Source organism: Gnatocerus cornutus, chromosome 7, assembly GCF_029298725.1.
Source record: "Gnatocerus cornutus isolate USDA-ARS CGAHR chromosome 7, icGnaCorn1.1, whole genome shotgun sequence".
Classification (NCBI taxonomy): domain Eukaryota; kingdom Metazoa; phylum Arthropoda; class Insecta; order Coleoptera; family Tenebrionidae; genus Gnatocerus; species Gnatocerus cornutus.
In genome coordinates, this window is record NC_142239.1 from 11,013,570 (window position 1) to 11,027,898 (window position 14,329).

A 14,329-nucleotide genomic window follows, 5' to 3' on the forward strand; every position below is an offset into this window, starting at 1 on the left:
ACTTGTTTCTTCAGTATTCAGCAAGACTCCGCGGTGTCGAAGTGAGTGACTTGAACGCAACGTCAAGCGCGAAAATATGAGAAAATTCAAGTGATTTTAACAATTTCAAGTGAAACGAAAAGTGAAACATTCACAGTGCCCATAGTGATTTTCAACAGTTAAAATGTTACAACCGAGGGGGAGGACCCTCTTTTTACTCACCCTGGTTTTTATTTTTAGTGAAGGTAAGTGACTTTAACAACACCTGCTGCGGTGAAAGAAGTGAAGCGTTTTTTTGGAAAATCCGCCGACAAGAGAAAACCGTAATTCGTACGATCCCGCAATTATATTTAAATTAAGCACAAGTGAATTGGGGCTTCCGTGACGTCACTAATAAAGCACGACAAAAATATGAAAACCTGTGAACCAGAAATTATGGCAACTTGTTGCTAACCTCGTTTTCGAGCTTTGGCGCAATAATAGATATTGTTATGGCATTTCAAACTATTTCACGCCTTCACAGCGATGTGCCGCTGCTGCGATCTTCTATTTTTTCGCGCTTAAGTCAAGGACGTACGTTGACAGGGTTGTTTTTCAACTGTTTAAATTATGCAGAAATTTCCAAGTGGGCCGTGCTGATTCGGAGAAGATACAGGAGTGCCATCAAATCCACATTAAACAGACATCGGCTTTTATAGAAATAACGAGATTTTTTTTCAGTTGTGTGCCAGTTCTTGCAACTGGTCTGGGTATGTAGGTACAGGTGCATCTGTACAGTACAAAAAGCCCAAATAATCACTAGAAATGAAAATAGACGCTGTTGATTGGTTTACTTCCTGCCAAACGTGTTAAATAATCTCGGCGTGACAGTTAAATAACTCTTTATTGGATAAGTCGTTTCGCAAATCGATACTTTACGCCTTTTGCGATGAAAGAGGCCATTCAGAGGACACCGAATTGAACGAAGATGACGAAACAAACGAAATAGAATAATAGATATAAAATTCCGAGAAAATGATCAAATTTTCTAACTTTCAATATCGACATCGAATTAGAAAAAAAAGTGTTTCAATCGCTTCGAATCTAGTTCCATTGAAGAGCAAAACCACGTAAATGTCACTTGCTTTGATTTCGATATTTCCAAGTCAAGAAAAGAAAGTTGACCGGACAGTACTTAACACTTTTGCGGAAATTATGATCCCAGAAGAGAAATAATTTTCACAACATTAAGCAATAACGAGATTAATTAAACATTCATTTAGAAATCAGCAAATCATTGACGGGCATTGTACTAATAAATGTCAAAGTGAAATACACAAAATCCGGCGCTACAAACGAAAAAAAACTGAAATGTTAATCTGATTGAAAGTTGTATCAGTAGGCCATGGACGAAAATCAAGGACAGTCTTTTATATTTGCGCATCAAGAGATGAAAAACGCCACTTTCTACAAAATCAAAGAAAGTCTTTGGATTTTTCTGCACAAGTTGAGTTTGCGTCAGAGTTTATATAACTCGTTTGTTCTTGTATTTCTGAAACACGCCACGTTGGTGACAACGTGTTATTGACACTCCCAGGCATTTTTTGCCTATTTACATTCTTGCATTACATCCACAAGGTCGCTAAGAACGCCCTGCAGAAGATGGCCGTTGTTGCATAAAATCGATAAATCAAGAGACTTTCGCTGATGGCTTTCAGCCACTTCCTATAGTACCAGTGACGTAACTACGCATCAGTTGGAGGAAATTCAATGTCTTCACGTTGGTGTAACTGTATTAGAACAGGTGTTTGCGGAACCCTTCCGGTCAAGTGGAGTCGAAAAATGACGGTCGTTTATACTTTCAATATTTCGTTAGTTGGTTGTGGCAACACTGACAAAAACGCTGGGGGTGAAATCAGTTAACAAAGCCTTTGGCCTAGTAATTATGATTTTTAAGCGTGTTTAAGCAGAACAATTCATAATTTAGAAAGTTTCCGAGGCTACGAGTATGTCACAAATATTTCCGGAATTCTAGCAATTATGTTAATCGTGCGTTATTGTTTCTATCAGTTCTTTTCGATTATGCAAGGAGTCATTAAACTTCTGACATAAAAATCATTCTAATTTCAGATGATGATACTATAACTAGTGTGAGTCAAAAACAAAGCGCTCTTCTTCCCATTGCGTTACTTAATATTTTGTGGGAAGTTTTTGCATTGAGAATACTCACGAGCTAATTTTTTATACTTTATACAAACATTACGATTCCACAATTTATTTCACATGCTTCATTTTGTTAGAAAGTTGGGGAGTGACATCGAATTTTTTCTTACATAAAGCGGCCTGATTTCAGTTTCAAAATAAAACTTCTATTCATGATAAAAAAAATGCGATTTTACACTCAAAAAAAAATTAATTGGATCGAATCTCTTTGCTTCACGCTTCGCACCTTGATCCGGCATTGAAATCTCCTCGTTAAGTCGCGCGGTTTTCGCTTTTCACTCTCAAAAAGACCAAAATTTGTCTCAATTAGTCAAAAGCACAAGTCTAATTAAGAGTTTAGATTAATTGAGAAGTCGTGCTAGAGATCTAGTGTTAAGTAATGTTGGTAAACAGCATTTCGCCACCGTTGTCTGTCAATTTTAGTCTGCTTAGAACATTGAACTATACATAATTGCTAATTCTGTTGATCTTGCATTTACCGAGTGAGTTACTGTAATTAGTAGGTGGTTGCAAAACCGCTTGGTAAATTTTGGTCTGTCGTTCAATCTCGGTAACATTCTTATTTATTAGTCAATAATAGCAGCGTTTATCCAACAATGGTCGTATTTTTCCCTATTGCGAAAAAACCATCTCCAGCGATGAAACCAATAATTATAAATTCTCCATGTAGAAATTTACGTAACTCCAACTGTCGCAACGTGCCGCATCTCGCAACCACTGCAACGGGAGTGCCTCAGGGACCTACAATTGCACTTATGCTATTTCCGAACCGGTGCAGTCGGACGCATTAGAACGTGACAATATTCTCGACAAAACGAACGCCGAAGGTTCTTATAACGGATACATCAAGTCTCAATGAGTCATTATGACTGTTTTAAGTGTTTGCCGGACACACGATGTAGGCTAGTAGGCACGTAACCGATAGACGCGACTGTGGCCAGATCTGGGACCCATTGAAACGTTTTGGTTGGAGTCCACGTAATATGTCGTGGAGCAGGAAGTGGCGGTCATGAATGATATTTCACAAGCATGAGCGCGGTGGGCTTGTACTTTCTTTTAATCAGTACCTATGGATGGCGAGATCGCAGTACTTTCACTAATACCCTTTCTAAATAATTGACAGTCACTGGACCAATGGTGGTATGGTAATGTCTCGTGCGTTTGACAGATGATTTTAAAGCCTCTTCTTATTACAATCATCTTCACCATTACGTAACCCACATCCTTTCACTGGGAAAATTAGGGCCCATGTATTGTTTCCGAAGAATCCACGGAAGTTCTCGATAACATCTCCAAACTTTTGAAAGTGGGACAAAACAATAGACTAATACCACCGCCAATGACAATCTACGCTTAATTACAATTTTAACGAGAAGCCGTGACATTTCCATCATCGTTAATATTGAAATTGGTTCGATTTCTCGATTAACCGGAAATTAGCTCGATTAAAACAATGTGGAGTTTTTCGATTCTCGGTATTCATGTTTCTATGCCGAAATTTGCATCGAAACCCGAACAAATCGTGCTTTTTATTATTTATGAGACGATCTGAAGAAATTATTCTAACCAATCACATGTGACATAGATTTGAAGATTTTACACTAAAACCGTGTTATTGACATTTTGAAGTTACTTGCCACAGTACTTGATTCTTAAATTTTATTATTTATGACAGGTACCGACACCACCCTTCCATACAACTAAAACCGACCATCAGACAGGAATATAAATGTATAGTCGGGTGATCACTTTTTCCGATGCCTGTCATAAATTACAAGATTTAAGAATCAACCCACTTGACATACCATTGGTCAACCCTCTACCTAGAAATTTGTCGGCTGCAGTTTACAACACTCGGTTTTATTTCAATGGGTGGTTTGACTTAAGCCATCAAATTTTTACTAGGTATATGTCAACTGAGGTTACTATACTGCAGTAGTCTTGTCCCTTTGTGCAGTTAGGACCCCCATTATAAGTCATAAACACGGTATTTGGTGTCGGCTACAGTATGCTAGTGAGCATGACGAACAATTGTTGAATTCGGATTCGTTCCAAGCAGAAAATATATACAGTGTGAACGCCTACTAGCTTATCTAGTTCGATGTAGCAAATCGTTAATTCATAGCCATTCCAAGTTGCTATTTAAAAACGACAAGTCAACGGTTTGAGCAGAAATAAAAATCGGCGTAACAGCGAATGATGTAACTTTGTATTTTCGTTTTTTAAACAGAACGAGGTTAGATAACTGACGAAATTTGTGGTTGGCGAGACGAAGATCACTAGGAGTCTGTGATCCAGAAAATTTGATGCTGCAGAAATATCGTGCTGAACTGATCATCACGGAAATTAACATTGTAATCTCTTTATAATAGCTCTCACTGGATCATTAATTACTAATAAAATTTTAACAGAGGCTCCCGAGTTCTTTTCCTTCATTAGTATTCTCCATGGCAAGCTCACGGAGCGTTCCTCCGTCGATCTTGATACCCAAACAACCACTTGTCACGGTACCAAGGCCATTTGTTTAAACCGTCTCATATCAGATCTTTCCTTGACATACGGTTTTTTCGACCCGGAAATGACGACAAATTTCCTTTTTACTTCCCGTTAAGCACCGACTTTACTCATCCACGTACTTTCCGGGTAGTGACCACGCGGAGTATATTTTCATTTAAACGTGTTATTTAATTGACTAGAGAAATGCAACAACAACTGCTAATAATTGCGAATTACCGTCATGTACAGTAAAAGTCATATGCGGACGCATTATCATTACTAGCATCGTTCACGGAACAAATTTCATTATAGTAGCTGTAATCGATTATTTCATAATTGCGGTGTTAATAGCTTAATTCAAGTGGGTTTAAGTGATAGACAGTGGAGACGAGACAATCAAAGCGAGCGAAACGCATCGGGTGCAGTGCTTGATTCTTAAATTTTATTATTTATGACAGGTACCGACATCACCCTTCAATACAACTAAATCAGCTGCTGTAGTGGTGGTCTTGTCCCTTTGTGCAGTTAGAACCACAATTAAGTCATAAACACGCTATTTACATGCAATTAAAGAGTACCATTTGATGTGAAACCAGCTTTAGAACCACTTTAGTTGTGATTACAAGTTAATGTCGCATCTAAATCGAATCTCCCTCTCAGCCAGCCCACTAGGATACATTTATCTAAATCATGTTCCGATCAGTATTCGCGTTACATAATCGAGTATCACACCCGCCACAGTTACTCAACACCCATTATATAGTATAGTAAAGTTGTGTAACCATAATCAATCTCCGAATGAATAATTCCCGGTGTTTCCGAACAGCAGCGCCACCACGTTTCGGATGTCTTGTTTTGGAGTTGTTAGTGTGTCAGTGGGATGTATCGACTGCAACGACACCCACAGAACCGACCTCTCCAAAGCACATCCTGCGGCCTCGGGCTCCTGTCGACCTACCGACGCATGTTGTACCGCTAACTGTTGACCCACACTCGATGCCGCTAACGGTTAGAATCTTAGATACACATACGCATAGGAAGCATTGCTTTTCCGAAGAAAAACAAAAAGAAGATGTTACGGATTCTGAGGTATTAACCGAGATAGGTTTTTGTTTGTTGTGCTGCTTCTGGAACTGATTTCTTGTTTTGGATCGGACTGAGCGGTTCCTGCTATTAAAGCTCGCTTGATCCTGTTTTACAGGAAGCGAGGTTTTTCTTTTGTATTTACATAAGTCTTACGACTAATCATTATTGGTGAGAATCGAGGGCAAATATTTGCAGAACAAACCACGTTGGATGAATGCGCTGTTTGTTCGGGGAAGCCCCAGGCGGTTCTTGAGCAGTTAGAGAAATTTGCGTTTGGAAATTGGTCATGAAGTGTACTAAATCAAACTGTCTTTTCACTAGGCGCAATTTCGCCGAAACCTGAGGACGTAAAAAGACCCAGGAATCGAAGTAATCGAGACTTTGGAGTAAACAGTAGAAGCAATAAACTTTAAACATCAGTTATGGGAACACACAATCAGTTATTTATGTAAATCAGTCTTTGCTTGACTCATTCGATATCAGTTGAGAAAGAAAGATAAATGTTAACTTGAGATTGTTAATTTTCAGTTCCACCACAGAAATGTTTATCCTACAGTTATGTTTGTTTTAATATCAAGGTGTGAACATGTGACAATTCGCTTTGGATTAAACGTCGTAATAAATACAAATGAGAGGTTACTATGGTGACAACTCAAGTTGGTAACAATGAAAGAAATGTCAGTGGGAGAAATACAACAAATTTCGAGTAGGATCTTATAAGAATGTAAATAATGATACAACCTGATGCAATAATAAAAGATTTAAAAATGAATTTTGACACCTGACACTAATTTTAAAACAAAAAAAATCAAATCACGTTAGATTTTTGGTAAGTCAGAATGTACTTCCGATCTGCATAAACCGAATTCTCCATGGGACACTGTGCTTTGAAGTTAGTTGTTAATATCAGATCCATTTTTTTATTTGCATTTTTAATTTTTAATTAACTTTATTTTTTATTTTTTTATTTTATTTGAGGTTACACCTGAGGAAAATGTTAAAAATTATCAATTTCTTCATTTCTCTCGCACAAAGTAAAATTCTTGTCGAATTAGAAACTTTGAAATTAAATTTTGACATTAAAAACGTCAACTGTCATTTAGTTACCTGTCATTAATTTAAAAAAAATTATCAAATCACGTTAGATTTTTGGTAAATCAGAATGTACTTAGCGATCTGCATAAATCGAATTCTCCATGGGACTGTACTTTGAAGTTAGTTGTTAATGTCAGATCCATTAATTTTTTTTATTTTAATTTTTAATTTTATTTTTTTTATATTATTTGAGGTTACACCTAAGGAAAATGTTGAAAAATTATCAATTTCTGTCATTTTTCTCGCATAAAGTAAAGTTCTGGTCGAATTCGAAACTTTGAAAATAAATTTTTGACATTAAAAACGTCAACTGTCATTTAGTTACCACTCTACCAACTGTCACGTTTAAGACATTTTTTTCACCATCTTTAGTAACTTTTATGTTTTGAAAATGGACATTATAATAAATTGTTTGTTTTTCGATAATCGCATTAATTTGTTATTATCCAACATAACCTAAAATCTGTCAATTCCTGTTCCTGGGGTAGTGGGGTACCAACCTCATCATATTAAAAATACCAAACGTCAGGATTTCCACATTATTAAAAAACAAGAGCGTCAATGTGGACAAATGCAAATCCACTCAGCGACTGCAGTGTTTTTAGTCTCAGTTGGCACCACTGAAACACGTGACGCCGAAAAAAACAACCAAAACCACAATTTTCACAGCAACTGTTACCAACTTTACACATGAATTTCATAGCAATACCATTGAGACAATACCCAAAACCCCACCAAAATAGTTACGAACGTGTAAATGTGACATTATTTCAACACAGTGTGTGTAAACTCACCTTAACGCAACTTGCTCCAGAATAGCATGACTTCGCGATCGTCACTTGTTCTCTCCCAAAACTCACTCTAACCACAATTTCCACTAAAAACTCGAACTGAAACTAGAAACTGAGTTCCTGGTTCGAAGTACAACGCGTTTAGCCCTCATGCGCCCTTCAATTGCGGCCCAAAAGGGAAAAAAGTGTTTTTCAAAGTTACCATTGCGGTCCGGGTGGACGCAAAAATTTCCAGAAAATTCGTTTTAGGACGTTAGAAAACTGTCCGAAATGGTGTTAAAGCCCTTTTGGTACACAAATTGAGGGATTTTCGTCGAAAAAACGGGAAAAAACGGGAAATTAGAGAGTTCCAAACCGGCACTAACACGCGAGGAGGAAGGGCTTCGGGAACTGTCGGGATGAATCGGAACGGTGTCGGCGCGAAATTTGAAATTCGGAGAGGTAAAGTCGGTTTTTAGATTTCGAGGTTTCGAATGAGTAAAACGTGCGCTTCGTAAATTCCTAGTTATTTAATTACTAGTGAAACTTTACCGTTACTTCACGAAGAAACAGATGGAAGTAAAATTATGTAATCAAAATTAGAATTCCCATTACTTATTAATTTATTTTCTACGGAAATTGTCGCGTTTTGTGTGGGGCTCATAATTACAGTTAATGATTAATGAAATTGCTATGTCTCAATGTGATGCTAATGAGTGCTTGCCTTGAGAACAGTATGCAATAAAGTTTTAATATTAGAAATGCACCTAAATCTGTTATTTCTTCTCACAATCAGCAAGTTTCCATATTGATATAAAACGAGGAATTTTAACATTTATTTTCCGAAGGTGAAAGATAAAAATAAAATTAGCCGACCGGTTTTGGCTCCAAACATCGGAAATTGTACATAAATCTTGTTTTTCTTCGGGTCCAGAAATTTGCAAGACATAGCAATCCCATTAAAGCACCATCGGAGATAATTATCTAGAATACCGACAGAGTGAAACATGTCATGACGTAACGATTTAATTTAGTTTCATTTAAAAAGGTGTCTCTCACGAATGGGCCTGAAATAGAAATGGAATGTCACAATTTTCAATGCGTGGCGTTTCATACACAGCCGCTTCTTGAATTTCAAGGTGTAATGGTGAAACTGACTTTTAAATGACCAATTTCGCCCACTTTGGCCTTGCATGATTAACTCAAAATTTCTCTCGAAAACCGTTTAGTCCTGTAAAAATTCAGAGTTCCGTGACCCCATTTAGTACCGCCCTAGAAAGTCATTTATCTCAGCCTCAACCTCGATCGAAGAAATTGGTTCTTTGTTGAGATTTTATAAGAACTGCATACTTTGGTTCATTCTTTCATGATGTAAGTGTTAGAAAGTGCGGTTTATGAAACTGGACTTGACGTGCGAGCTGCATAAACAAACGGAATTTCTTTACAAATGCGGCGTGGACGGAATTCTGCATATTTAGATTCAAATTTCGCGCCCTCGAATCTCATTGGTTCAACAATGGGGACAGGCAGGAGGCGCGGAATTTGAAATGTTCTGCGCATCAAGTAACCGGAACAGAGAACAAAAGCGAGTGACATTTCAAATCACCTTGAAAATATGAAGATTCTGTCTTAATTCCACGTTAAATGTCAAAAAAGATCAGTTTTCGTGAAGAAAATCACGGAATGACATTAGTGGAAATGGTTTCGAAGCCCAAACAGCCATTTTCCGAAAATCCAGGCGTGCAAACCTTGACTTTTTGCAAAGGTCAGAGTATTAACTTGACTCATCTCGAAGAAAAATCGGCAAATAACTGTACAGTGCAGCTTTCACTGTGGACTTTTCGCAACTCATCGTCGTGATGGAAATAGCATTGATTTTACGATATCGTTGTTATCTAGGAAACAACAAAAAGAGCGTTTTCTAATAACTTTCAGTGACAAAAACTCCGTTCCGGCTCTTCTTCAGTTTTCTGGTAATTGATCCATTGCGTGCTACCTTCACTTGATACCCTAACACTCGCTTTTAAAACTTTCTATTTAGTCATCTTCGAGTTTCTACAGATAAATAAACGTCACGTCTTCCATTATAATTTGATCTAGTGAGTGCGTTTAACTTTTTCGTTCATTTATCTAAACAAGTTCAAGGTCTAGAAAATGAACGGGGCCAATCATTTCAAGTTATTTCGAACAATTAAGATAGTTCGACGGGTTGACCCAGATCATCTTCAGGCAATAATTGCGGAAACGTTAGAACAATTCCTAGTTTTATCACATACAGGAAATTTCTACGTGTGAGAAGTTGGGGCGGAAATCTGGGACAACCTTGAATTTATTCAAAATCGTCCCGATTTCCGTTACGTATTAATTACGTGGTATTGTTGCAACTGGGAAAATTTATATAATGCGAGATTCATGGAAAAGTGCCAAATTTTTGCTATGACGTTTGAATATGCATGGTGATGGTCTAGTGGTCATCAGCAACGTGAGAAAAACGGTTAAATGCCCATTGTTTTGGTCGTGCGGTTCTTCGCCGAAGAAGACGCATTAAAACGAAATTAAAAGACACTAAAAATTATTTTTCTACGCGCCAAATTTAAAATGCGGCTCTGTGATTGGCCAGATTCAAACTCGCGAAATGTCACATGAGAACAGCCAACAAATTGTAGGAAATAAATTAGCTTTTGTTATTTTTAGTGCTGATTAGCGGTGTTTCATTGTTTTTCATCATTATACTTTGCGATTATTAGTAAATTTGACATTTAGTTGTGCTTCAATCTATTAATCAAAATTGACATGTATCTAACTTATTCCTTTCAAATCATGCTATGCAAAATTGCTCCTTTGTAAACCGGCAAATTCTCTGCAAGAAAAATAACCTAAAATGTCTATTTTTTCTGCTGAAATTTTTGTTGACGCTAAATTTAAAATGCGGCTCTATGATTGGTCGGTCAGCAGAGCGAGTTACACAATGCTGATTTTTCAAACTCCTGCAGAATGTCAAATAACAATTGTCACATTTGTCAGATTGTCAAAATATTGTAGGAACATTAGAAAAAAATGTAATTTTTGTTATTTTCAATGCAGATTTGCAAGTATTTCATTGTTTTTCATCATTACATTTTGCGATTATTAATAAATTTGACATTTAGTTGTGCTGCTATTCATTAATCAAAATTGACATGTATCTACTGCAGATATTTAACTTATCCTTTTCAAATCCTGCTGTCCAAAATTGCTCCTTTGTAAATCGGCAAATTCTCTACAAGAAAAATAACTTAAAATGTCTTTTTCTGCAGAGATTTATTGTAGGCGCCAAATTTAAAATGCGGTTTTGTAATTGGTCGTTCAGCAGACCGAGTTCCACAATGCTGATTATTCAAACTCCTGCGGAATGTCAAAAAAAACTGTGACATTTGTATGATTGACAAAATATTGTATAAGCATAAAAAAATGTTATTTTTAGTGCAGATTCACAAGTATTTCATTATTTTTCCTCATTATGTTTTTAAATTAATTATAAATTTGACATTTAGTTGTGCTGCCATCTATTAATCAAAATTGACACGTATCCACTACAGGTACCTAACTTATCCTTTTCAAATCCTGCTGTCTAAAATTGCTCCATTGTAAACTATCAAAGTCTCTGCAGGAAATTTTTGTTGGCGCCAAATTTAAAATGCAGTTTCGTAATTGGTCGTTGAGCAGAGCGAGTTACACAATGCTGATTTTTCACACTCCTGTGGAATGTCAAATAAGATTGTCACAAAATCGCAAGAGCATCAGAAAAAAAATAGTTTTTGTTATTTTCAGTGTAGATTAGCAGGTATTCATAGTTTTTATTAATAAACTTGACATTTAGTTGTGCTGCCATCTATTGATCAAACTTGACAGGATCCAATACAGGTATCTAACTTATCCCTGCAGGAAAAATAACGAAATTTTTGACAATTTGAGTCACATTTTGGCGCGATATTTGAACTACTTTACTTTTTTAGATCGACAGTTATTCGTACGTGATAAAAATCCTGTCAGACAATAGACGGCAGTAAAAATGATTAGAAACAATGAACTTTGTTTAGCAATTTCCAGAGGTTGTAGCTCCACATTACCGCGTTTTTCTGCGTAGTGAAACCCATTTTTTTGTCCTCCACAGATAAAACTGTGAAGAAAACAGTGAAAGTGAAGTCGCACAAAACAAAACAGATACTTAATTTATAGTCAGTGTATGTCTCATAATTATCCGCAGACCCACATCTAATGAGAGAAAGTGCGAGAAAAACTAATAAAGGGACAGATAAACGTGGAGACAATAAATAAAAACGCAAACAAAAAGTAAAAAGATCTTTATTAGTAGCCCAAACGTGACGACGAAGAAAAAGAAACAGAAATTGGTAAAACAAATAGCGAGAACTTATCGAAGCATGAAGCGAATCCGCGCGACCCAATGAAGAAAAGATGAAACCGGAAGCTGTGAAAATGAAATGAGAACGGTCCTGTAAAAGGACGCCCATGTTGTGACGAAATTCCGCCTCTGGCGGTGTGGTGGAATGTTGAATCTTTCTCTGTGGCGAAATCCTAAACTGTGTTAATTACAACAAGTTTTCCGAAGACGAGTTGGAGCCAAACCGCGAAATTTCTGGAAGAAAAGCGCGAAGACTTGCACAACTAGTTATATAAAAGCACAAAGAATTCAAACTTGATGACCTTACTGTCTCTGCATTGGAACAAAACGGATAATAAGCGACAACCTTGCTACAGTTACGCAGGAATTTCAAATAGTAATAGAACAAAACCGATATTGGGACGGAAAAAGGTGAACCTGTTCTTGCATTGATCGCAGAAATTGCGAGATAACAGTGCGGATACAGTTAGACCTTTTTAATGTCCAGCGCCGTTAAATTCGTCGCGTTGATGATAACCACATGTCCCTCAAACTTCGAAAGTACTAATTAAATTAGAGAAGAAATTAGAAAACGAAAACCAAACACTAGAGAAAGTACGTGTAATCGTCACAGCTTTCATTAATTTTTCCCGGATTTTTCCAGGATGATGCAAGCGAAATACGCCCTTTGCTGCCGTGATAGGTCGGATGGATTCCGGCCAACATACCATCACGATGTTACCTTCAAAATACGAAAGGCGGCTAATTTCATTTCAATCGAACGAAGGACAGGTTGCGTGCGCGAAAAACGAGTCTTTACACAGACGATGACTGCTTAAGAAGGCGGAAAATTGATGCGTGAGACGGGGAAATGCACGTTTTGCAAATGAAGAAATCCGGGGAAACCGGAGCAGGACGTTTACCTCGAGTGTGACAAAAGCTTCTGGTTTAGACTTAAGACGATGTCGCAATGTTTGCGGATTAGAGCTTTCAATCTGAGCACACAGGTCATTAAAGTTATGAGCGTCTCTCAGACGATCCGCGCCAGATGACCATAATTACGCAATGGATAGATGTGCATGACCCAAATGAAGGTCTACGCGCTCAACATGTCTTCATAAAGTTCGAAGATCATTAGTTGAATGCTCCTTGTAAAATCTCCTCAAAATCCACCTTCAATCATCGCCCCACATCCCGCCGCTCTCAATAACCTGTTCAAAAAAGATTTAATTGCGGATTTGTCGAAGTCGATCGAAAGTGTGTCATAGAGCCGAGTCCTCGTCACCAACTATGCGGAATTTTATCCACCTCGCTCCACGCATTCTTCTTCATCCCCGAAACTTTCTTTGCGACCTAGAAAACCCATCGGGAGCGCCCGAGGCTTGAAAGTAAATCTCCACACCCAAGAAATTCTATTTACACCCAGAAACCCCAATTCCAGAGTGTTTGGGGTGAGAATGGTACTACCGCGGATGTAGAGCAGGTCCTGGGAACTCGGCTTCGCGATGTGGGTCAGACGCGGAGAGTCGGTCAGCTGAACTCGGCCCAAGGCGATACAAGAATAACGATGGCCTCTTTCGGCTTCACTTGCGCACCTGATGGAGCGATCCGTGGTGCTTCCATATGGTCAACCACCATGTAATTGCGTAATTTTTCTTCATAATCACTTTCTTTGATCATGTGGTTGGGTTTACATTGTTTTCTTAGAAACTGCTAATTATTTAATCGACTTTCTAGCCGCTGCGCATTGATGCAACGAGTCCGAACAATTCTGTTATTAATCTCTAATTATCGACAATCTCGTTCCCACCAACTTTCCATACACGGCGGATGGAGCGAAAAAGTTCTCTCTGCCTTTAAACAAACGCAAAAGCGAGTGAAAATCGAGGTGTATATTCCGGTACTACTTACAGTACCGCCGGAAGTTTAAATAAGAAAATAAACATACAGGATTCCATGCACTACTTGTTGAATAATGAGCGACAAAATCGGCGAAAATATCACATATTTGAGCGGATTTTTCCAAATCCGGCTCTGCAAATGCGCACGGAATGCTAACAAGTTTTTTGTTTCAGGTTTAGACGACATCAACACATCACCGAGGCGAAGAAGACAGAATTCCAATGGTACGTCTTTGCATTTAATACCGCGACCAATTAGAATCGTAGTACCGTCACTAACCTTATGGTCGCTGGTTGTAGAATTTGTAAAAAAAGTGTAAATTGAGTAGTACTTATGTCATCTCCAGTCTCCACTGCATGACTGCGTCGTCTAGCTATTTAATTTTAATGTCAAAAGGTGGAGTTACATAACGCCAAAG

At 37.8% G+C, this 14,329-nt stretch overlaps 1 protein-coding gene across 1 annotated transcript in view; it reads left to right on the forward strand.

The window, feature by feature from the left end:
• LOC148170929 (uncharacterized) overlaps positions 1 to 14,329 on the forward strand; it is a 21,362-nt gene continuing 7,033 nt past the window's right edge. Inside the window, exons 1-2 of the mRNA XM_088041845.1 lie at positions 1 to 224; positions 14,085 to 14,135. Coding sequence (XP_087897971.1) covers positions 164 to 224; positions 14,085 to 14,135 — 112 coding nt within the window. The 5' untranslated portion in view covers positions 1 to 163. The remainder of the gene's footprint in view (positions 225 to 14,084; positions 14,136 to 14,329) is intronic.